The sequence below is a fragment of the Quercus suber genome, unplaced genomic scaffold (assembly GCF_002906115.3).
Source record: "Quercus suber isolate HL8 unplaced genomic scaffold, Cork oak 2.0 scaffold_41, whole genome shotgun sequence".
Taxonomy (NCBI): Eukaryota; Viridiplantae; Streptophyta; class Magnoliopsida; order Fagales; family Fagaceae; genus Quercus; species Quercus suber.
Window position 1 is genome coordinate 277,762 of NW_027069506.1, and position 26,665 is coordinate 304,426.

The 26,665-nt window shown below is 32.4% G+C and overlaps 2 protein-coding genes across 2 annotated transcripts; both read left to right on the forward strand.

Annotated features, from left to right (window-relative positions):
* Positions 1-13,442: 13,442 nt before the first annotated feature.
* On the forward strand, positions 13,443-14,921 carry LOC112037080 (anthocyanidin 3-O-glucosyltransferase UFGT). Its single transcript, XM_024069898.2, is given in 2 exon segments — positions 13,443-14,255; positions 14,258-14,921. Coding segments are annotated over 2 exon segments (1,365 nt in total). The 5' UTR covers positions 13,443-13,444; the 3' UTR covers positions 14,812-14,921.
* Positions 14,922-21,659: 6,738 nt separating this feature from the next.
* LOC112012601 (anthocyanidin 3-O-glucosyltransferase 7) lies at positions 21,660-23,235 on the forward strand. Its single transcript, XM_024044977.2, has one exon. It carries the CDS (start codon positions 21,715-21,717, stop codon positions 23,101-23,103), a length of 1,389 nt encoding a protein of 462 aa, XP_023900745.1. The 5' UTR covers positions 21,660-21,714; the 3' UTR covers positions 23,104-23,235.
* Positions 23,236-26,665: the final 3,430 nt, after the last annotated feature.

Here is a 26,665-nt window from a genome sequence, read left to right on the forward strand (position 1 = left end):
TTAGTTATTTTGTAAGTGAGAATTTGAATTTATATAAGAATATAAAAAGTCTTGGCTATGCATTTGAGTGTGTTTATCAATTATTTGAGTAACATTAAGTGCAATTATGTTATGATTTTTTATTATCATAATAATCTTCTTTAAGAGAATGAGGAATTTGAATGATTTATTCAAAACTTAAAAATTTTAATTGCACAAGAAAAAAAAAAATTAGAAAAACATAGTGCAATATAACATAATTTTGAATAATATGGACCACCTCGTAAAAAAATAATATCAATCAAACACAACCCAAAATAATAGAATGATATATTGGTAGAGTTAGAAAGATGAAATAATTTGGGAAATTGTTTAATTTTTATGGAGAACAAAATTACCTTCAACAAAATTTAGAAAACAAATTATATTTTATACCACAATTATAAAATAACGATCTATTCCCATGAATCGTGTAGGTCTGCGACTAGTTTAAATAATTCTTGAAATACTATAACTAGTCCCAATGGCTTACATTTGGCACCCACCAATCCACTGCTGACCACCCCTTCGAAAATGAGTTGTTATATTATTCAAATTTTTATTATTGTGCCATATGTCCTCAGTGGTCAACCATATGTCCATTTGATGATCAAACTTTTTAAAAATTTTAACATCCTTGTGTTTATGACATTATGTTATTGTCTTAGGTACATTAGGCCAAATATTCTTTACTCATCCTCTCTTCTTGTTACACCTTGCCATGTTTATCAATGACAATTGGTACAATTGTGCATTTTTGGCCGGAAAAGGAAGGCATCATTGTATCAAATATTTCGATTAACATTTGAGAGGCTCAGGTAGGGCTCAGCAAACATTTAGTATTTAGTTCTGATGTCGACAAAATGATTAGTAGTTTAGTACACGCTCTGCTATGGTCATATGTTGTTAAGAGTATAATACAAATGATTATTTGATTTTTTTATTTTTTTTATTTTTTTTATTTTTCACTTACATGCGTTTTGGACCTATGGTATTAGAGTAAGATAATAGAACTTTTCCCTGAAAATCCATATGAGAAGAATTCAATCAACATGTACGTGAAGGAAAATTTTGAAATTGATGATAATTTATGACATTCATGCCTGTCCAAGGTAACTGTGACCTGAAGAAAACTGTCCGACCCTGCTCTATTCAACTTGAAGTAGTTGGATTTGAAAGCAAAATCAGTTGGCAATGGATTAAAAACTAGCAGACTAATAGACCCGCCTGAGACCAGTCAGATGTTAGGTTTCCATGGATAAAACCTGTTGAAACCGACTTGCCCGAATTCTTTTAAAAAGCATGTATAATAAGCAAGGAAGTCGATACCGTACCGGTACCGTACCGGTTGCATACCGGTATCGAAACATTAATGTTTTGTACCGGTTTAAATACCGGCTATGTACCGGCCATACCGGCCAATTTCGGGCAATACCGGCCGGTACTAGGCGTACCGGCCGGTACAGAAAAAAGTTTTTTTTTAATTTTTTTTTTTAGTTTTTTAATTTTTGAATTTTTATTAGGGTAGAATGATAACTTATTTGCATTAACTTATTATTATTATTTGTTTTTTTAGTATGCAATGATGACTTTTAAGCTTTCTATTTTTTATATTGTGTGTTTTTTTTTTTTCTTTTAATTGATACTAAAGTTCATATAAAAAACAAAATAACAGAGCAACAGAGAGAGAGCTGATGAACAAATCAGAACGACAGAGAAAGAAAAATTTCCAACAATATTTGTTCAACAATTTACAGTATTACATACAGAATCCAACAAAAAATTGAAAATATTTTTAATTAGCAAAAGGGTCCAGACAAAACTTTACCGTTGTTGCACCATAGCAGGATCCTACCACCATGCTTGAGCCTACCACCATGTCTCTGTAATGATTTTTCAATCTGAATTGAAGAAAGAACAGAGACATGTGACTTAGAGAGAAGAGAAAGGCATGGCCATGGCCAATGGGACTTAGAGAGCGAAAAGAAAAGAAAAGAATGAGGCGGCTGGACTGAGAAGGGCAGAGACCAGAGAGAAAACTGGGGAAGGACCGAAGGGTAGAGAGAAAAAAATCGAAGGACCGAAGGGAACAAGCTGAAGAAGAAAGAATTGAGAGAAAAAAAATGGGGAAAGGGGCGGCTGAAGAAATAATTGAGAGAAGAAAGAATGGAGAGGGGCGGCTGAAGAAAGAGAGGGACGGCTGAAGAAAGCAAAAGGGAAAAATAAATAAGGGTATTTCAGTATTTATGCTAGTACTAGGGTTTTAAAAAATTAAAGAAGCAAAAAATACCCACACGTCCAGCGCGAAGGCTAGAACCTGGGATCAGGTAGCTGAATCATAAAGAGCATACCATTAAGGCAACTGGTCAGTTGTGTATTATCACTACATAAATATATATATATTCGGTTGGTTCGGTTCGGTTTCGGGTGAAAAAATCCAGCACCGAAACCGAAACCGAAAATTTCGGTTTTTAAAAAATGAAACCGAAACCGAACTGAACCGAAACCGAACCGAAAATTTGGCAACGGTTCGGTCGGTTTCAGTCGGTTTGTTCGGTTCGTCGGTTTTTTGCACACCCCTAACCTTGAGAACTTAATTTGTGGGTCACAACTTCTTGAAATTATCAGAAGAATTAGTCAAAGAGGGAGGCTTCTCCAAGCCTTCTATTCTCCATGTTCTTCTACAGAAATATATAACACACATGTAGTTGACAAGCGTGCTAGAGGTTTAATTAGATTTCTCAACAAAATAAATAAATAAAAAGGAATAAAACTTGTGTAAATACTGTCCAGTAATTTAAGTGCAGTACATTAAACTCTCTTATTAAATTTAAATATATAATTGTATTAGCTAATAAAGCATAAAAAAAATAACATTTTTTTTATGAAAAATGTTAACTAATGCCTTAAAGATTTATAAAATTATTAAAAAAAATTATAGGAAAATTTTTTATTTTTGGATAAAATTTTATATTTTCTATAATGGTGATATCAAAACTTTTCTAAACTATTCTATTAACAAAAGTTCTAAAAGTACCTGTTGGCCAAACTCTTTTTTTATTATTAGTATTGAAGAATCTAATATATTGAACATGTTTTTTTGAGAATCAAATATATTGAACTTAAATGACAGTAACTAATAGTTTTTCTAAATATAAAAAATGAAAAACAAAAACTTGATTTTATCAAAGGCTCCATGTCTTTTGGCTCCAATACTCTCTCCTTTTCCCTCCATTTGGTCCACAATGTGTCACTCACCTGCTAATTGACGGACACATGACATAGCCCCTATTTCGAATCTTCGATGACAACGTGTTTCTTTATGAGTCAAGTCAATTGTCATATTTCAATGCCCTAGAAGAAACGGTGTTAGGAAAATTGTAACCACAATTGAAACTGAAAAGATAAAACAAATTATATACTATTACAACTTTTACTCCATCTTGATTTTTGAATGGAAAATATCTTGTTATCCATATTATTTTTGGTCAAAACAAAAATATTTATTGTCATTTACTGATGTCCTTTCAAATTTTTATTTTTATTTTTAAATTTGTATGTACAAAATTAGCTAACACAAGTGATTAATCATTGTCTTTTCTTGATCATGACATTTTACTTTTGATTTCTGCGGTTTGTGAGACATTTTCACAAGCTACGAATTGTATTGATGGATACTCTTTTTATAAGAATGACGGGTTATTATATCCTCTTTAATAAAATGTTCTATGCCCCGCAATTACCCAGCCAAAAAAAAAAAAAATTTTTTTTTTTTTTAGATGAAAGATTGAAGGATTTTCGTAATTGCAGTGTTTGGATCTCTAGAAAATGTGGAAAATAGTGAAACACAAAGTGCATTTAATGATCATATTACTAGCAGAAATGGATGACATGGTTAATATGAAAACAAAATCAAGCTTGAAAGGTCAAAGTGAAAAATTTTAAAACGTGACAAATGAAAACAATCCCAAATTTTAAGGGTAAAAATTATTCCTTAGTAAACAGTTTATGATGTATGAAAAAGATAAAAGATATGTTCTTGTTTTTGTCAAATATCTCTTCAAAAATATCTTTTCCTCAAAAAGTTTAGGTGATTGAAATTGTTGAATACAATCACAACTCATCCAAGTCCGTTCAGCTAAGCTGTAAAAAATTAATAAGCATAATTTTGTTCCTAGTCATAATAGTTACTCCTAGTCATAATCTTTTCCTTTTCATTGGCATATAACATTCCAAGTTTTCCAACCACTTTAAAAGCATATAATTATAAGGTGCTCTGACTTTGATTGGTGAAGTTTCATTGTGACTATTCCCATTTGCCCATTGTGGTTCCTGCTATTATCAACTAAAGTTTTGATAACTAGGAAAACCACTAAGGATCTATTATCTATATACTTCCATGGTAGTCTCAATCCAATTATGGAGGAGAGAGATAGGCCAATATCATGAAATGATTTTTTTATCTTGTGTTGTCCTATTTATGACATCATGATGGAATGAATTCCATATAATTTTGAAGCCAAAATGTTGATAATCAAATAGGGACTCCTGCAAAGAAGAGGGGTCACAGAGTACCTTCTTCATTTTGGGTAATTAGAATAGACTAAACTTTGCGGTGGGAATTCAAAAAAAATAAAAAAACTAAATCTTGAGGGATCAAAATTCACAAGAAGAGAGGCAAACCATTTTCTTTTGTTCTGTGAATCTTGGGGTTCATATTAATATTCATTACTATTACAACTGATTTTTAGGAACTATTCTACCAAGACTAAAATAACCAAAAAAAGAAAAGCATGTCTCACAATTATGATTTTCGCTTGTCTATGATACACTAAAAATAAAATGAATTATTATATTGACATTGAAGATTGTATGAAAAAAACATGCAAAAAGGAAATCCGTATAGCCAATCTCTCCTTAGTGGAATATACTAATACATTCTTTTAATCTCAACTAACACTTGTATAGCATATTATCTTTGGTTGGACCCAATACAAAAGAAAATAATAAAACTTTAAATAAATTTCCCTTTCTCCATGTTTGGTTCATAAAGAAGGATAATAAAGAAAATAAAGTGTAAGACAATCAATTGTTAGGAAGAAATACACCAAAATATTTTTGTTTTACTTTCTACTTCTTATTTTTGTTTTACTTTCTACTTCTTATTTTTGTTTTACTTTCTACTTTCTTTTTATAATTATAAAATAAAAATTAATTTAAATACTAATCAACATGGAATAAATTATAGAGGACTATCAATTTTAAGCATTTTACTTCTTATGAGTTCAACATATAATAATTTTAGTTAGGTTAGAGTTCAAATTACATCATTTCAATTTGAGGTAATTGTCATTTTGATATTTATAGGTTTTCTTATTATTATTATTATTATTATTATTATTATTATCATCATCATCATCATCATCATCATCTGTAATATAAATTTTATTCTAACTTAATTTAAGTGTATATGTGTGAAGTTCTCTCGTCCTTAACTTTGCAGACATTTTCAATGTAATCATTTAGTTCTCTATTGTTTTAAAAAGCTAACGTTCCTAAAATAACATTTTCATTTTACCTTTCAATTTTCAATAGTAAGAAAATTGCTAGGCCTTTTATTTATTTATTTATTTAAAATATAACTTTTTTATGTTAATTTATAATATAAAAAAAAATCTTCTCACGATTTATTCCTCTAAGTCTTGGACTGACACAAATCATAGAGTATTCTATTGTTTCAAGCTGGGATTTTTTTTTTTTTTAATAATTTGTGAGTTAGGGATGAAGATTTTAGTTTTAAACGTTTCTATTAAAAATATCAAAATGTGGCAGTTGAGGTATAAGGCATTGTATAACATAATCTTTAACATTTGTGCATAATCACATAAATCAATCAATATGCTAGGAGTCTTGTCATTCAATTGACATCTTTATAACTATCAAATTATCTTTAAAAAAAAAAAAAAATCAATCCATCAATACAAAGATAAAAGTAATATATCAAAGGACAAATCATAAATTGATCTCCCCTTTTATAATTTCCAATTTTCCCCCACTTTTTATAATTCCTTCAAAATACTACCAGTCTACAAGAACCAATCAAACACAAAAAAATGAAGTCAGTAACAAGTACAAATGCATAACATCCTAAATTTTGTAAACCCAAATCTACAAAAGTAACAAATTCTTAGACTACCATTAAATTGAGGTGGTACATGGCATTGAGGGAGCTTCTGGTGTATCGTCATGAGGTAGCGGTTGTTGTTGCCATAGAAGAAGCATTAAGGGAGAAACCTCCGATGGCAAAATTAAGTGTTTTAGATATCTAGATTAAGCAATAACAATGATGATTGTTTGTTTGTTTGTTTGTTTTTTTTTTTTTTTTTTTTTTTTAAAGGAAAAATCCATACCTGCCTGTGGGATGTTATGAGGTGTTTATACAATTTTATCAGTAGGGTTGGTGCCTAGATTTCGATAAAGGGATGTCAGATTAGAACAACATCTCTTTAAAGGAGTATGCTTGTTCGGTTGTCATCATTTGTGCATTCTTTTTAAGTGGATTTGCCTTTTTCTTAAGATTAATAGGTTCTGTATGGGCCATGAATCAACCTAACCTATATTTTAGACACTAAAAATTTATTTTAACTATAAAATTATAGTCATATGCTCATTGTATATATATAATTATAAGGTCTAATTAATAAGTGCCCTTAAGGCATTTGTTAATAAAGTATTTGCAGAAAGTTCTTATACTACTTTTATGAAAAATATAAAAAGTTATTAAATAAATCAATTATTTTTTTTCTTAGAAAAAGTTTTTAAAAATATTTCTAAACCAATACTTTTAGGTAATCCTCTAACTTTTTCTATAATTTTTATTTTTTATTTTTTTTATGAGTGAGTTTTAACTTATGGCATTTACTCTTGAAGATGTTTTTTATTATCAGACCAAGATATTAATTAGTTTTTTTATATAGTTGTAGGCGAAGATTGAATCTTAAATATCTTATTTAACCATTATAATTAAATATATTATCTGATACACATGTATCACTGTCCTAATCATTTCAAATTCGTAGATAGGCACCATGATGAAAAAGTTGTTATGGTATGGAAGTTGTCAAAAGTGGTAATGGAAGTTTATGGGGTTGCTCTTTCCAAAAAAGTTATCCCATTAAACAAATGAAAAAACCTGGTATACCACTATAGGCTTTTCAGAAAGTTCTTTATAATAAAAAATATTGCATGATGGGTTAAGATTAAATGGTCAATAGTTTCTCCCAAAAAAAAAAAAAATGGTCAATAAGGCCAGATTAAGGTTTCAAATTATGATTAAGAACCTAAAAACCAATTATATTAGGGTGTAGAGGGTGCTTATGTAATTGTGAATAGACAGAAAGTCACAAAACATGCATAATTCTATGCCAAATTTTATGAATTTTTTTTTGCTGTTTTGGTCTGAACTCTGTGTCATCCTCCATTCCGCAGTAGTGATCTGACTCTGACTGTATTCTTTCAGGGCAAGTAAATGGAATTTTTCACGTGATTTTCTATCACTTTTGGTCACAGTCACGTGTTCCACTTAGCAAATGGGTGCCATACACGTATGCTACCAGAATCTTTATGATATTATAATTTTTGGTTAGTAATGATCACCTGTGATTGAGCTAAGAAAATGAGGTGGAAAACGTTTTACATTGGATTGGTTCAAATCCAACAATAAATTTCATATGCTTTCCTATCTTTTTTATTTCCTATGGGTACTAATAGTCATGAATGAGTCCAATTTAATTGATCTATGTTTTTTGTTTTCTTTTTGCAGCAAATCATTGTCTTTACAGGATTAAAAAAAGGGTAGGACCTATCAAAAAAAAAAAAAAAAAGGGGTAGGAAGTCACAATATCAAAGAGTCTATTCTCATATTAAGCTTATGTAAAGCACTTGCTAGCAATAGACTTATATCCAGGCACAATGAGTTATAGCACAATGAGTTAAGAATGTAGGCAGGCATGACAATTTTATTATTTTAAGTTTGAGTGACATTCTTATTTTATCATGCAATTGTAGTTGTCTTCATCTTTGATTATTGACTTTTTATTTTATTTTTGTCTCTTAATCTTTATCTATGTCTTTAATGAAGTATTTTAAACTAAGAAGCAAAACTTTCTGCGTTTCTGGACTCTTTATTTTTATATTTATCTTTGAAAAAAGATATTCTAAACTAAAAGACAAACTCAATCAATAATATTAATCTTCAACCACACACTCTACTCATCCAAGACCAAGCCATGCAGCACTGCCCTATTATTTCTCAAAAAAAAATTTCTTTCAAAGTACAATCATAATGAGAGGAAAATGAAACTCTATTATTTCTCAAAAAGGATAGTGGGGATTGGGTCTCAAGTATGGATGATATTGGCAATTTCTTTGTAAGTTATTTCAATGAACTCTTTCAATCCTCTAATCCAACCAGGACTGAAAAATTAAAGAATATCATCAGGCAAATTTATCCTTTGTGAAAATTAACTTTGACATTGCTTGGAGACCAAGTGAAGCTTATCCATCTGCAATTTGCCGAAACCATAGAGAATGAGTAATCTGTGTGTGCACAAAATTGATAAAGAAAGCTAAACCTTTAAAAGCTGAGGCAAAGGCAGCACTCCAAGTAGTTTCTCGGGGAGTTGGACTTGACAAATATATTAATTGAAGGAGATGCACTTGGAGTCATACATCCAATTCCAATCCAAGCCCCTGAATGATCGATTGATATTGTAGAATGAATTGGGAAGGTTCCTCCGTTCTTTTGTGTCAATGATCTTAATTTACCAACAATTTAAAAATAAAAAGAATGGAATTGTAGTTTTTTTAAATGGTCAGTAAATTAAAATCATTGCCTGTAATGAATTATGAGAAAATTTATGACCACAAACATTTTATTACCATAACTGTGATATGGTAGATTGTGAGTGATGGAAATAAAATAGTGGGTTCATTTGAAAATGATAAATAACTATTTACAGATTGTTATATCAAAGTTATGACAAAATTGTGACAAAAAATTACGTTACTAAAGTCACCAATGAGTTATTGGCCTATGCGGTCAAAGTAAGGAAGAGAATAAAAGGTAGTGATACAAATAAATGGTTTTTACTTTTTTGTAGATCACATAGGAAAATGATAATTGGAAGAAGCTCATAGCAATGCAGGTTGTGCTCCAATAGCTTAAAAGAGGTGCTGTTGTGTGATACAAATCTTGTCACCAAAAAATAAGTTGTGTAGTTGGAGAACAAACAAACACAAAAAAAGCTAGGTGCTTATCCATATCACAAATTTGGTAAAAGAAAATGCAAATGGAGGTGTGGGAGAACCAACTACGGTCATGTATAGTAAAGAAAACAAGGCATTCAGAATTCAAGGGCACTGAGAGATTTCATTTTCCTACCATTCCTTAAGTCATTTGTCATTACTCATTATTATTATTATTATTATTATTATTATTATTATTTTGCATGATTGTCATTACTCATTATCAGAGTAGGGTCAGCTGTCTACCCAAATAATCTAACTATAGATATGATTAATGGTATCTTGTAGCTAAAACTAGACCTATCAATCTGTGGAAAGTCCCACAGGGATGGGCTTGACTTGAGGGCCAATTTGTTTGTTTGTTTTGTTTGAATTATTATATGGCTTTTTTGGATAAGCCACCATGCATAATTTACATGTATAGGAAGCCACCATGATCCATAAGTAATAAGAGTTTGCTTCATGCCTAAAACCAAATTATAATAGACAAGTGCTCCGAGGAAGTATTAGAGCAAAAGCTTTTATGATATTTAAGAAAAGTTTAGGTTCCTTTAATGTACAATTTGTTATTGCATTTTTCCAAGAATGCTTTTGATACTTATAAAATAATAATAGTAGTAGTAATAAATCTCGTAACCCATTTGACTAAGGTGGTTCAAACCAATTGTAAGTTCATATACTTGTAAAACAAGCAAATTAACGTTGAGTTAGACTATGAGTAGTCTAGGATTAACCTACTATTATCTAGAATACTAATGAGCTTTGTAGATTTGTTGCCCAGTAAGAGTAAGCCCAAATGGTTTTCTTGTTGTGAAGCATTTGAAGTTTTGGGCATTTCTCAAACAAATTCATTTTGTGAAAGCAATGGCTTCTAGAGTGGGGCTATATCTGTCTAAATTGAACATTATGAGTTGTGAGTTGTGAGCCCAAATCATGTGTAGAAGCGAGACCCACTCATAAGCCTAATTTATGAAGCAAGAGAAGACAGCAAGCCATTAATGATTAATCCAAACCATGATAGTAAGAAAAATTGTCATGTTGCAAAGCCTCATATTGTGAAATGAAGTTAATGGGTTATAAAGCCCACATCATTAAGAAAAATCCATTAGTTAGAGGCCCAATCCATGAATTGCTCTAGTTGGGCTCTACAATAGACCCATTACACTGTTAAGAGTTTGGGCAACCGTGGTATCAAATACTTTTTTTTTGGAGAAGTGTGGTCAAATACAGCAAAACGTGCCATGTGCCCATACAATGGGAATGTGCCATGTGCCCATACAGCAAAACGTGCAATAAACTTGATTTTTTTTTTTTTGGAGAAACTATAAACTTGAATTTTGATTAGAGAGTAGCATGAACATTGAAATTACTGTATGGGTGAAATTAAAAATCAGGGGCACCGCACGAGTAGGTGAGTGTCCCATGAATTGAACTAATTTGTCTACTTTTTTTCATAGTTCAATTTAGACCGGTTTTATAAATTGAAAATTCTACAGTTCAGTCTCTGTTCCTATAAATATTCAACTAAACCAAACTAAAACCGACCGATTTATATTGGCAGTGGTAAATTATATAGTAACTTAGTAGTATATGCATGTTATGCATGTTTTGAAACGTTTGTGTCTAGGGGCGGAACCAGGATTCAAGTTGGGGGGGAGGCGAAGAATAGACCAAAAAAAGTTTGAGGAATTTTCAAATTTTATCACCTTAATTAACATTACAATCCAATATTTGCCGATACAATTAAAAATCATGTGGCAATAAACTAATACCAATTCCATCAGTGATGAATTTTTGAAATTTTGTTTAAGGATTTTCAAATTTTGGGACATCAACACTAGATACTAGCAACACTACATCATTAATATTGGCTTTTGAATGATTTGTTTTAAAAAAATGTATCAATAGAAAATATTTTAGTTTCCTGTTAAAATAAAAGTCATACTAATTATAGGGGTTTATAGGAATTTATTTGGCATCTAGCTAGATTCAAATATAGTTTCCTGAATTGATTCAGATATAGATTCAAAAAGAAAATAGATTTATGTTCTATTTTGTTTTTAATTTTAGTTTATCTAGAGGTCATTCTTATTGTTTTTGGGATAATTGGGTTTGTTTTTATTAGAGGATTTTTTTTTTTAATTTTTAATTTTTATATTATTATTCATGGGGCAATTGGGCAAGAACCAGCAAATACTTTTTTTTTTTTTTTGGGTCTATTGGGTCAATTTGTAAATATTTCTGGAGGAGGGTGGCCAAAAGTATATATTTTGGGGGTGCGTATGAATTTTTTTGGGAATACATATATACCAATCATAATAATTTTTGAAAATTCTATTTGTGTTGATCCTTCGTAGGTGCTCTTTTTATTTTTATTTTTATTTTCCTATCCTATTACTAAAACAATTCAATATTTTTGAAAGTGGATAATTATGTCAATATTGTTAAAAGTAAAAAACCCATATGCTTACATATTTACCGTTAAGAGATATCACAATCTATTATAAAAATGCGTAAGTAAGTAAACGAGCCGAGCCAAGTTGAATATTGTTTATTTAATTTTATTTCAAGTATGAATCGAGCTCAAATTCATTATTAAATAAGATTACATATTTAAATTTGGTTAATTTTCTTGCCAAATAAGCTCAAACTTGTTTACAAGTACTTGATTATTTTTTTTTCATATATAGTAAAATCATAACTAAAATTTGTTAACCTTTCATAAATTTATGCTAATAATTAATGTTAACTAATTTATAGTTGAAATTATATTATTTTAGTTAATTTGATACAATGATTTTCAGTTATGAACTTATAAACATTCGATTCACCAACCTCACATTAAAAATGGTATACAATATTTACTACAAATAGATTGTTTTATATTATTAATAAACAACATAGAGTTGGATTCGATGTAACTGCCTTTTAATGTGAGAGAGAGAATTTAAGAAAAATAAAAAGGTAAAAAGCTTTTTAAATTTTTTTTTTAATTTTTAAATATCAAAGGATTGAGATTAATAATGAAAATATTAACATTCATTCTCAACCCTAAATTTATAATTGCAGGATGCACTGAATCTCAATCCCCTAAACACATCTCATTCTTTTCTAAAAAGCATATTCCTTTTTATTTGCAATCACATCATGATCTTACTTTAGACAGAAGTAATATCTCCTTCACAATGCCATTTATAGCAATCACTCCAATGGTCAAGCTCTTTGTATCTAGGCCAGGTGAGTTGAGTCAAATTGTAGTAATATTTCTAACTAGTTCCCCCCCAAAAAAAAAAAAGTTCTTATATCTAGGATAGGTTTTTTTTGGAAGCAACAACGTGGCGTTAATTGGCTTCATACGTTAATCATGGACATTCTTCCTATAAAGTTGATGTAAGAATGAATAATAGGATTTCATGTTTGGCCATGATTAGCTGTGTGGGATTTGACTTGGTTAAATATGCAATTGAGATCTCTCAAAGATATAAAGTTATGAAATGGAAGGATAAGAGAATGTTGAAGTATTTTTAAGGTTGATGTCCTAATTTGTAGGAATAAAATGAAGGCTGTGATTGTTTAATGTTCATATCCTAATTTATAGGAACATAATTAAACGTTAAGAATTTTGGTGGGTTTTTAAATAATCTATTTTAGCTTTCTTAATTTTGGTAGTCTTTAAATAACCTAGCTAAGCTCTTTTAAAAATATGATAACTACACAAAAAGAAAAATTCTAAAACCAAAATAATATGACACATTCTGTGCCACAACTATTCACATGATAAATTGTAAATAATGAAGAAAAAGTAATAAGTTTATGTAAAAGTGACAGATAACTAGTCAACATATAAGATAATTGTGGTAAAAATTGTGGCAAGTTATTGGGTACTATAACTTCTCACACAAAAATCCAAAAAGCCTCCTGTAATCTAAACATTATTCACTCTTATCTCAACCATTTATTTTATTTTATTTTTTTGATGAAAAGAAAAGCTTTATTGATTCAACAAGCAGTACAGAAGTAGACAAAGGAGGAGCTTCCATTAATTAGATATTTATTGTACTACTTATATGCTTCATCTTTCTCCCTTAAATATACTTGATAAAACAGTCTAACCATCATCATGGCGGAGACCAAAAGCTCTCCTAAGAAACATGTGGCTGTGTTGGCATTCCCATTCGGCAGCCACCCTTTGTCCCTCTTGGCTCTGGTTCGCAAATTAGCACAAGATGCCCCAAACGTTGAGTTCTCATTCTTAAACACACCAAAGTCCAACCATTCACTCTTCTCCACAGCAAAGCCTGACGAGATTTTGCCTAACATAAAAGCCTATGATGTGGCAGATGGAGTGCCGAAGGGCCATGTTCTTTCCCCAAATCCAATTGAGGGTGTAGAACTTTTCATTAAGGTCTCGCCAGAAAACTTCAGAAGAGGCTTAGAAATGGCCGAGGCAGAGAATGGTATGAAAATCTCTTGCTTGCTCACCGATGCATTCTTGACATTTTCTGTGGAGGTTGCTGAGGATTTGCATGTTCCATGGATCCCAGTTTGGTCTCCTTTTCCATACTCTCTCTCAGCTCACGTTTATATTGACCTTATCCGCCAACGTTTTGTCAACAGTGAAGTTGAAGATACAACCTTGGAATGCATTCCAGGATTGTCTCAAATGCGTGTTTCGGACTTACCTATGGAAGGGATCTTAGGAGACATAGAAGGGTCACTTTTCTCACGCATGCTGAGTGAAGTTGGATCGGTTTTGCCACGAGCTAGTGCTGTGGTGTTGAACTCTTATGAAGAACTAAACCCTCCTCTTCTCAATGATGATCTCAAAACAAACTTTCGTAGTGTTCTTAACGTGGGTTTCCACACACTATTGAATCCATCACAGTTTGGTTCGGATGTATCAGGGTGCATATCTTGGTTAGATAAGCAAAAGAAAGGTCAGTAGTGTATGTAAGCTTTGGAACTGTGTCTTCGCCACCACATAATGAGTTAATAGCATTAGCAGAGGCACTGGAAGAGAGTGGACTTCCATTTCTTTGGTCTCTCAAGGATTACATAAAGGACCTCTTGCCCGAAGCATTTGTTGAGAAGACTAGAATGCAAGGGAAAATAGTGCCATGGACACCCCAGAGCCAAGTACTTGCTCATGCTTCAATAGCTGTGTTTGTGACTCACTGTGGTAGCAACTCTGTGGTCGAGAGTATTGCAAATGGTGTGCCAATGATTGGAAGGCCATGCTTTGGTGATCATCGCATGATTGGAAGAATGGTAGAGGATGTATGGGGGATTGGTGTCAAAGTTGAGGGAGGAATACTCACCAAGATTGGATTGCTCAAGAGTTTGGATTTCATTTTGGGACATGGAAAAGGGAAGGGGATGAGAGATAAAGCCCAAGCCCTCAAAAAAACTGTACAATGTGCTGCTAGCCCAGACGGCACTGCTGCAAAAGATTTGAGTCATTTGGTGGAGCTACTATCTGGGTCTTAAACTGTAGCACTTGTTGGTTCCTACCACTTAATGTGGCTTGGTTTTGTCAACTAAGCTAACTAGCCGCACGCCCACGTTATGTGTGAGAATATTATTAATGATTATTTGTAGTTAAACTTATTTAAAAATAAAAATTTTATAATAAAAATTTATTAAAAATCATTTTGTGAATTGTCAGAAGAAAATTCTTACGGCATAAGTTAATAAACTTACATTACCAAAAAAATAAAAAAAATAAAAAAAATCAAAGAAGTATAATAGAACTTATCAAATTATTCAAACAAAATTTAGTCAAGAAATCATTTCAATCAGCCATCAAATATATAGTATACCTTAGAAATTTCATAATTAAATATAGTGTAGAGTAAACATGGATTTTACAAAAAATTCAAATTGACATAATAAATTGAGCATTAACAATATTTTCTGTACAAAACATTTTCCCTATTTCACATAAGGTAGTTGAGAGAACTTATATAGCGAAGGCAAAACATATTCTAAACCTAAGTTTCTATAACGCATTGGTTTCCAAAACCCAAGTTTCAAAAAAGCCAATATGCAAATTGATTTGTTTTCCTCCTCTCCACTTCTAAGTTATAATAAAACTAAAGGAAATATACCGAATTAGACATTCTAAGAAACTGAATGGAGCACACACATATTCAAAACTCCTACCACACAAAACCATACAGCAAATGAGTAGAACCACGCAACCTTTCAATTGTACTTGTTTATAAGTGTAGTCTCCTACATAAGTATTGCAAACAATGTATAAACAAAATTATTTGATGACTTTCGCTAATGAGTCTAACCAGCATAAATTTTTTGGGTACAATAGAAGTTTGAATTTTCAAATTATATCATGAAAATTTGATTTTCTCTACAATTAATATCTTCTTAAGAACTAGGCAGAAATCGTATGATCTTACAATGTACAACCATTCATTCGTTATGTACCAACTACAATATAAAACCATTCATTCGATATTTCCTTTTTCAGAGGATAAAAAATCCTCAAAACCAAAGCAGTCCAACAATACAGAATATAAAAAATAGCTCTTGAAGTTTTTGAAGGGCACCAATTTACAAATATCTCATGTAGAGGTCAAAGTTCAAATACCCACATAACAAAACCTTAAAATTTCAAATATTACAGCCACAAAATCACAACAAAAAGCACAACTTTGAAACAAACCCACATACACATACCTTATAAATAAACCTGATTCTAAAAACCCACATGGGAAAACCTCACAAAACCACCCAAAAAGCACCAAAGAGACCAAGAAGAAAAAGTTTATCTTTGTAGGTCACAACTTAAAAACCTCAAAACCATAGCTCACCATAAAATAAAAGCTAAGCCTCAGCGAGAGATAGAGTGTGTAAAATTGAAATGAAAGTAGAATATTATTAGCTAGATGGTGTAATGTGATTGGACATGAACATATCTAGCCAATGCAAAATCATGGGACCATCCACTTGGAGCATTCGACAATTGACTAAATGGCCCAGGGGGAGAATCACCCCTGTTCAACATGAATGGTTCACAAAACAACACAAAGAATGGCAGGCTAATTAGAGATGATTGAGGAGCAGCAATTTGACATTTGAAGTCAGAATGTAACTTTCCGAGGACATTTAGAATACAAGAGACTTTTTAAATAAACCAAGCCAAACAACATTTTGAAAAGAGACTATACTTGGATAATCCATCTTTTTTTTTTTTTTTTTTAATAAATAAAAAAAAACTTAAAAGCTAATTCATTTAGAGACTTTTTAAATAAACCAAGCCAAACAACATTTTGAAAAGAGACTATACTTGGATAATCCATCTTTTTTTTTTTTTTTTTTAATAAATAAAAAAAAACTTAAAAGCTAATTCATTAATTAATTCATAAGTCCTATTTTTCTTAATAGAAATTTCAAACACCAGCTAATTAATGTTATCATGATCACCGACAATATCATCTAGCTTGCTACAACAGCAAAAGCCTAAAGTAATGATTAATGAAGGATACATATTCATGTGAGCAAAAGCCTAAAGTAATGAGTAATGAAGGATACATATTCATGTGAACGGGGTTGGTCAAATCTAATTGCTTACAGCCAGTTGTGATTCACTGCTATCCATATGTAGATGGGAAGAGTAACTGATTGCATTTGTTTGCAAATTTGTTTTGAGGAAGAAATGATTGAATTTTGGATTCTCCAATGAAGCTCATCATTTAGACTATCTTGGACTACCTGAGGCATAACAGTTCTGTCCTTTCAAGAGCTTTAACTGCAGAGCTCCCTGCAAGACTAATCTGTGAGGAATTTTATAGGGACAATGGCAACTGAACATGTATAAACTGGTTGGGTTCAATGAGGAGAGGAAGAGACAAGAAAGGGGGAGATGAAGAGTCTCAAACATTAAAGAAGTTACATGGGAAGTTGAAAACAGTGAAGATTTAGAGTCAGGGGTGTTATGGAAGCTGAAGTGGAAACTTTTAAAACACTAATAGAAAAATAATGGAAATAAACTATTTTTTAATTAATGGAAATAATGACGTGGTTACTGATTTGGCTTAATATGAGCGTAGCAACAATAAGTGTTATGTTTTAGCTTATATATATATATATATATATAAGGTTGGGTTCAAGTTACACTTGGTGTAACTCTAAGCAATATTATACCACTCAATATTTTTTAATTGGATGCGAATATTGAAAAATCCACCGTTAAATTACATGATCTTTGTATATTCTTCATGCTTGTCAAATTTTGAGGTGATTAAAGATTAATAGTTATGTCATCAATCAATTGTTAAAATTCAAATTTTTGGAGTTTAAAATAATGCATAAAAGATGAATTTATAGATTAAATAATAAATAGCATCCGATTGATATGAAAATCGGTATGCATGTTAAGAACATAGAGAACATATAATTTAACGGTTGGATTTTCAAAATATTAATTCAATAACAAGTTATTGGATGGTGTAACTTGAACCCAGCCTATATATATATATATATATATATAATATAGATTAAGCTCATAACTAAGTAATTAGAAATAAGCTTATTTTTTATCATCTGCTAACTATAGCAATAAATTTCAAGTAATAATGATATGATGGTTACATGATACCAAATTAGAAACACTTGGACAACCAAGTAACTACAGGTCATCTTATATCTAATTCATCTTACAGTTTTATATTCTCTAGCTTCCACCACATAATATACTGGATGGATTGATAAGCTATAATTTAAGGATGTTGTTGTTGTTGTTGCTGCTGTTTTTTTTTTAGAAATCTGAGGATGTTTAAGCATAGAGAACCACAAGTTGCAATACTCATTTGACAAATCAGTTTATATATATATATAAAGACACACACAAATACTGTATTACGTTTGATCATAAAGACAGACTTTGGTTGGACCTCATAATGCTCTATTATATTAGAAATTTTTTGCCCCTATAACAAATTAGAAATATCCCATATTTGAAGTCAAAATGATTTTTTTTTTATTTTTAAACCATACTTTATACAATGATGTTGGAAATATTATAATTTTTTTTTTCAGAGTTTCAACTTATGACGTTCATTCCCGATGATAGCTCTTTATCATCAGACTAAGACACTAATAAGTTTTTGGTGTAGGCGGAGATTGAACTCCAGATCTCTTATACAACCATCAGAGACTTTACCAGTTGAGCTAACTAGAACTTACATGAATATTATAAATTAATGTGTCATCAACCATAAAAAATAATTCAAACATTCATTTATTATATTTTGAAATCTACCAATTACGTTAATTGTCATGTCAATTTGTATTTTATAAACCTTTTATGTAGTAAAATTTGTAATAATTTTAACATTTTTCTCAATTAAAAAAAAAAAATATGTCCACAACATTTTTACAACAAATTCTAAGTGGCAGATTGTTACTGGTTGTTATTATTGGGGCAAAAAAGTAATCTTAGTGTTAGGTTCAAATTTAAACCTATAACAACTAATCATCTATAATTTATTATGAAAATATTATAAAAATATTATGAATTTAGCACCTAAAAAAAATATTAATAGTGGGACTCAGTGTAAAAATTCTTTGCTTTTCACAGAGTAGTTGAATATCTCATGAATTCCCAAGGGTAGGTGTGCAACTCACGGCTTTCATTCAATGAGCGTTTTGCCTTTGTGGCCACCAATTTTCGTGTCTCCTTTTCAATGGGCTCCACGAATACGGCTTGCTTTTTGTAGAACTTTGACCTTTTTAAAAAAAAATTATTTATTATTTATTTTTTTAATTTTTAATTTTTAATTTGACAATTAAGAGGGGAGGGATTTGAATACTTACATATTTTAGGAGATTTCAAGATATCTTTATATGTCATCGTAATGACCTTTTATACGTTTTAAGTGGAAAGAGAATTCAAATACGAGATGTCTCCATTAAAAATATTAAGAAGTATTGCTCGAACTAAGAGAAACTATCTACATGTACCTGATAATTTTTGGAAACTTCAGAGATATAGCAAGTTAAAGAAAGCTTGGACAACCAAGTTACAACAAGGCTATCCATTATGGATTAATGTAAATGAATCACTAGTAAACTAGAAAAAAAATTGACCCAAATATGTTAACTTGTCATAATCTAACCATTAAAAAGTGGCTTGGTTTAGGGTTAACTTGCTTGTCAAACAAGTTTACCTATATTTTAAAGATAAAAACTCATTTTTCTCTCATGATTTTGGGTTTTTTTTTTTTTTGGCAATTGTTCACTCTCAATTGGCCCTTGTTTTCTAAATTAAAAGGCACGTTATTGGAAGAAAACACTAGAAGCCATGTGTTTGGCTTTGTGTTTTACTAAAAATCATGTTTTTGAAACGGCAAAAAGGCACGGTTTCAAAATGCAATAACAAGTAGTTCCATAGAAAACACTGGTGTAAAACCCAAACTGCATTTCCAGATCAAAGTTTCATTTAGCTGTGAAATTCTTAAAATATTTTCTTACAATTGAATTGCCTTGTCACCATGCCTTGTTGTTGTCTATCTTCTCTTTAGTTGTCGTCTCTCCTCTCTAGCTTGTTGTTTCCTTGTCACCATCCTCACCTTTTTCATGACCTAAAAGTTGTGGGCATGGTAAAAAATTGGAATGAAAGAAGCAAAACTTCAATATGGAGTAGCACCATAGTCAAGGGGGATTTGAAAAGAAGAGATTGAAAGATGATAAAGAGAGAAAGAATAGTTAAGTCATTTTTGGAAATTTACACCCAATATAGCTATATGTTATATCAACATTATCCAAACACTTATTTTGACTTTAAAAGTAAAAAACACACTTTTTTATATTTTTATCAAACACGTATTTGTGGTTTTAAAATTTGTGTTATTAAAGCACATGTTTTAAAAATACTATTTTTTTAAACCACACTTTTAAAACAATTTATCCAAACAGACTCATTATTCTCAAAGTTTCATTTTTCAGAGCCCGATGAGGGTTAATCTTCCTTTGCCAATATCGTACCTCATTATTTCCTCTTTGGTCTCACACTATTGCTTAACAATTACTAATTTGTGATTCCTCAATCTCCCTTTACCAGGACCACCACATAACTAGAATTATTTGTTGATGCATTCAGCCATCAACCTTGACAGTTAACTTTTTACATTCAAAACACTTCTAATTTTTGAGTTTGTTTCTACTTAATTAAAAAAATAATAATAATAATTTTTTGAGCTTGTTTCCGACCCGACCGGATTGACCCGCAACCCGATTGACCCGACACGACCCGACCTGCTCATTTTGCCACGTCTACCAACGTTGAGTAGATTTTTTTTTTTTTTTGGACGTAAAAGACGTTGAGTAGATTGAGATTGAGGTGNAAATATTTAAAAAAAAAAAAAAAAAAAAAAAAAAAAAAAAAAAAAAAAAACTTGTTTGAAAAATACAGGTCAACTCGACTCGTCCAGCGACCCGACTTAACCTGCAACACAATTGACCCATTTAAAAATAACCCGCAACCCGATTAACTCGTGACCTGATTGACTCGACTTGAACCTGACATGACCCGCCCATTTTGCTACCTCTACACCATCTCTACTTTTTCAACTTTTTATTTTTATTTTTTTCATCCAGAGCCACAATTTATGGCTCATAACCATACACGTGATAAAATATATAAACAATTCTTTTTTTTTTTTTTTTTGGTGTGGGGTAAAACACATATAAACTGTAAACCGTGATTTGAGCTTTCATAAACAACTCACCGTCCCCGGCCACTTTTTATGTTTTGTCTCTCTTCATTCATGCAAAACTCTTGTATACGTGGAATGCCTGAAACCTTTATCTCATTGGCAAGTGGGCTCAACAAGGGCGCCAATGAAATACCTACTCGTTTCGCTCATATATAAGGTCTGTTTGGATACAATTTATTACTGCTGAAAACTTATTGTTGTTGAAAACACTATAAAAAAATAATTTTTAAATATATAAATAGTACCGTGAGACTCATTTTTAATATTTTTTTAATGCGTGAACAGTATATGCATAGTATATAAATAATACACTGTTCATAAATAGTAAATATGGTCTCTTAAAGACAACAAATGCAGACAAAAAAAAAAAAAGACTTGGAATTAATTGCTATCCAAACCCACATAGTATAAAGTTGGTTCAGTTCTTAAATACAGTTGAAAAAACATAATCAATAAAATGGTCCCTTGATCTTTGTATAGGACAGGTAATTGTAACATGTCTCCACCAATTGGTCATGATCTTTGTATAGGACTGGTAGTTATGAGCTTCTCTCATCTTTCCTATAAAACTGATGTAAGAGAAGAGTACTGAGCAATATCTCACGCACACTACTCTACTTTACTTGATTCAACAGAGTCTATCTAACCCATCATAATGTCAGTGACGATGGAAACCTCTCCGCACAAACATGTGGCTGTGCTGGCATTCCCATTCGGCAGCCACCCCTTGTCTCTCTTGACTCTGGCTCGCAAATTAGCAAACGTTGCTCCAAGCGTTCACTTCTCATTCTTAAACACACAAAAGTCCAATCATTCACTCTTCTCTACAGCAAAACCAGACATGATGATCTCCCCCAACATAAAAGCCTATGATGTGGCCGATGGAGTGCCAGAGGGCCATGTTCTTTCCCAAAATCCAATTGAGGCTGTGGAACTTTTCATTAAGGCCTCGCCAGAAAACTTCAAAAGAGGCTTAGAAGTGGCAGTGTCAGAGACTGGCAAGAAAATCTCTTGCTTGATCTCCGATGGATTCTTGACATTTGCTGTGGAGCTTGCTGACGATTTGCATGTTCCTTGGATCCCAGTTTGGGCTCCTTTGCCAGGCTCTCTTTCAGCTCACCTTTATAAAGACCATATCCGCGAACATTTTGTCAATAAGTCTGGTGCTGAACTTGAAGTTAAAGGTGCAACCTTGGAATTCATTCCAGGATTGTCACAGATGCGTGTTTCGGACTTACCTAAGGAGGTGCTGTCAGAGAACATAGAAGGGTCACTTTTCTCACGCATGCTCAATCAAGTTGGATTGGTGTTACCACGAGCTACTGCTGTGGTGTTGAACTCTTATGAAGAACTAAACCCTCCTCTTCTCAATCGTGATCTCAAATTGAAGTTTCGAATGGTACTTAATGTGGGTTTTTACACAGCATCGCTGCCATCACAGTCGGGTTTGGATTTAACGGGGTGCATGGCATGGTTAGATGAGCAAAAGGAAAGGTCGGTCGCGTATATAAGCTTTGGAACTGTGGCTACACCACCGCATAATGAGTTAATAGCACTGGCGGAGGCACTAGAAGTGAGTGGAATTCCATTTCTTTGGTCTCTCAAGGATAACATAAAAGATCTGTTGCCCAAAGAGTTTGTTGAGAGAATTGGGATGCAAGGGAAAATAGTGGCATGGACACCTCAGACCCAAGTACTAGCGCATGCTTCAATAGCTGTGTTTGTGACACAATGTGGTAGCAACTCTGTGGCCGAAAGTATTGCAAATGGTGTGCCACTGATTTGCAGGCCGTTCTTTGCTGACCATCACATGACTGGAAGAATGGTAGAGGAAGTGTGGGAGATTGGTGTTAAAGTTGAGGATGGAATTCTCACTAAGAGTGGATTGCTTAATAGCTTGGAACTCATTTTGGGACATGAAAAAGGGAAGGTGTTGAGAGATAAGGCCCAAGCCCTCAAACATACTGTACAAGTCGCTGCTAGCCCGAATGGCACCGCTGCAAAAGATTTTAGTCAGTTGGTGGAGCTATTATTGATGTCCTAGACGGTAGAACTTGTTAGAAGTGGTAAACCAAAATGTGCCTCTTGATATATTATAATAGTTTGTGTTTTTTGTTTTTCCATAACTATTTGTATCTTTTGTCATTTCATAACATTTGTGTGTTTGAGTTTTTCACATTTTAGAATTTTCTGTTACGAATTAAAGAATTATGACAATAATGACAGCTCTTGTAACTTCACTCTATAAAAGGGGATAGATGTATGATGTGAAAGTGTATGAGAAAAAAAGTTGTAGTAAGCTCTCAAGGCAGTAGCAATCTCTTTGTTTGAGAGTTTGAAGTACTCTAATAAAATTTTCACTCCTCTCTTTCTTGTAAGTACTTAGTTGAAATTTTAGTCAAGGCTTTGTAAATCCAACAAAGTGGTATCATAGTCAAGTTCTTAAAGCCTAGAGTCTTTGTCTACACCATTAGTGAAGATGTCTTCTAACATGGTGCAACCACAAATTCCTAAATTGACAAAAGAAAATTATGGGAGCTGGCAAATTCAAATGAAAGCGTTGTTAGGATCACAATAGCTATGGGAGCTTGTCACTAATGGGTATGTAGAACCCACAAGTGAGCAAGAAGCCACCTACAACACAGAGTCAACTTTTGAGAAAATTACCAAAGCAGAGTCGAGTAAAGAAGCAAGGGAGATTCTTGGCATTTTCTTCAAGGGTGTCGCTCATGTGAAAAGAGTTCATTTGCAAACACTTTGTGCCAAGTTTGAAGTTGCTCACATGAAAGATGGTGGCTATTTCTGATTATTTTTCACGATTACTTGTAAATGTTAATCGTTTGAAAAGTAATGGAGAGAGTCTTGAAGATGTTCTTGTGGTGGAGAAAATATTAAGATCTCTTGCAAATAAATTTGAGCATGTCGTGGTGGCTATTCAAGAGTCCAAAGATTTGGAGACTCTTTCAATTAAGGAATTAATAGGATCTCTTCAAGTGTATGAGCAGTGTATGGAAAAAAAAAATTCTAGCTTTGTAGTCATTGAGCAAGCATTAGAATCAAAATTGACTCTAAGAGAGGAGAAGCCTGATGGCTTTTGTAAAGGATATGCTAATAGCAACCGTGGCAAAGGTTGTGGAAGAGGAACATTTAGAGGCAGATTTGCAATTCATCTCCAATGTGTACTATGTGCCCAACATGAAAAGCAACGTTCTTAGTGTTTGGCAACTCCTAGAAAATGGGTATATTATACACATGGAGAAACTCTCTCTTGTTTTGAAGGATGCTGAAGGAAGGCTTGTTGCAAAAATTCAAATAGGTCATAATCGTATGTTTCCACTCCATCTTAACTCAACAATGGAGAAATGTTTCCATGGGCTTGGAAAAAGTGAGTCATGGAAGTGGCATCTTCACCTTGGGCATCTCAATTTCAGTGGCCTTAAACTATTATCCACATCAACCATGGTGCATGGATTACCTAGTATTAAAAAGCCAGAATATGTATGTGAGGTATGCACTTTTAGCAAGCAATACAGAAGTCCTTTTCCAAGTGGGGAATCATGGAAAGCACCTAAACCATTAGAGGTGGTGCACATGGATTTTTGTGGTCCATTTGATCCAGTTTCTGTTGGAGGTAACAAATATTTCATCTCCTTTATTGATGATTTCAACAAAAAATTATGGTTTTATTTTATCAAAGAAAAATTTGCAGCTTTCACTATATTCAAAAATTTCAAGGTACATGTTGAAGTGGAAAGTGGTTATAAGATCAAAATACTTAGATTTAACAAAGGTGGTGAGTACACCTCAAATGAATTTCGAGATTATTGTAGGAAATTAACATCAAGCAATAGTTTACAATTGCATGCACACCACAGCAAAATGGCATTACAGAGAGGAAAAATTGGACTATCCTTGATATGACAAGGACCATGCTTAAAGAAAAATGTTTGTCAAAGAATTTTTGGGCAGAAGCAGTGGCATGTACATGCTATTTACTCAATCGATGTCCTTCAAAAAGTGTTGAGAATATAACATCACAAGAGGCATGGAGTGCATCTTCATTGGGTATAGTAAGGAGTCAAAAGCTTACAAACTCTACAATCCACTTACCAACAAGGTAGTGGTGAGTGGAGATGTCATTTTTCAGCGAAGATGAGTCATGACGATGGAATGATGACATCACAAGTAAAGAGAAGCCACTTGAGTTAGAATGGCAAGAAGAATATGTGAATTATGATGGTTTAGAGAGACCTTCCTCAACACCCCACTGTTATGCATCATTAACAGGAAGTTCATCAATCCGAAGCCCAGGTAGCATTTCTCCATCTCCATCACCAGTCAAAATGAGAAACCTAGAAGATATCTATGCATAAACTGAAGAGAATTGCATGTGGACCATGAGCCTTTTACTTTGAAAGAAGTTGTGAAAGAGAATTGTTGGAGGAATGCCATGCAAGAAAAAATTTATGCCATTGAGAAAAACAATACATGCGAATTGACTACACTTCCTCCAAGTCAAAGAACCATTGGTGTGAAATGGGTGTAAGAGATTAAGCACACAACTGATGGAAGGATTAAGCACTATAAGGCAAGACTTGTAGCTAAAGGTCACAAGCAAAAGTATGGGGTAAACTATGAAGAAGTCTTTGCTCCAGAAGCAAGACTTAACACAGTGAGGATGTTGATTTCTCTTGTAGCACATCATAGTTGGAAAATATACCAACTAGATGTCAAATCGACATTCTTAAATGGCATACTTGAAGAAGAGGTGTATCTAGAGCAAATTAAAGGTTTTGTGGTTGAAGGAGAAGAAGAAAAGGTGTATCTTTTAAAGAAAGCTCTATATGGGCTAAAGTAAGCTCTTCGAGCTTGGAATTCTCGTATTGACAGTTATTTTCAAGGAAGTAGTTTTTTCAAGTGTCCTTATGAGCATCCAGTCTACATCAAGAAGAATGCCCATGGTGAAATTCTTATAGCTTGTCTTTATGTTGATGATTTGTTATTCATAGGAAACAGCCAGCAAATGTTCCATGAGTTTAAACAAGCTATGTTTAAGGAGTTTGAGATGACCAACTTTGGACTTATGTCATTTTTCCTTAGGATTAAGGTACGGCAGCAACTAGATGGCATTTTCATATGTCAGAAAAAATATGCAAAGGAATTGTTTGACAAATTTAATATGAAAAATTGCAATGCTGTCAATAATTTGAGTGGATCTAAAATTGATAAGAAAAGGAGAAGGGAAATGTATAAATCCAACTCTATTTAGGAGTTTGATTGGAAGTATAAGGTACCTCTCAATCACAAGGCCAAACATTGTTTATAGTGTTGGTTTTTTGAGCAGATATATGGAGAAACTAAAGGAATCTCACTAGCTTGCGGCAAAGAGGATCCTAAGATATATAAAAAATATCATGGATTTCGGTATTTTATATTCATGTAATAATGATGTCGCATTATATCGATATTCAAATAGTGATTGGGAAGGTGATCAAGATGAAAGGAAAAACATTACTGGATATGTTTTCTATCTTGGATCAACAACTTTCACTAGGATGTCTAAAAGGCAGAGTATTGTAGCTTTGTCAACATGTGAAGCTGAATAT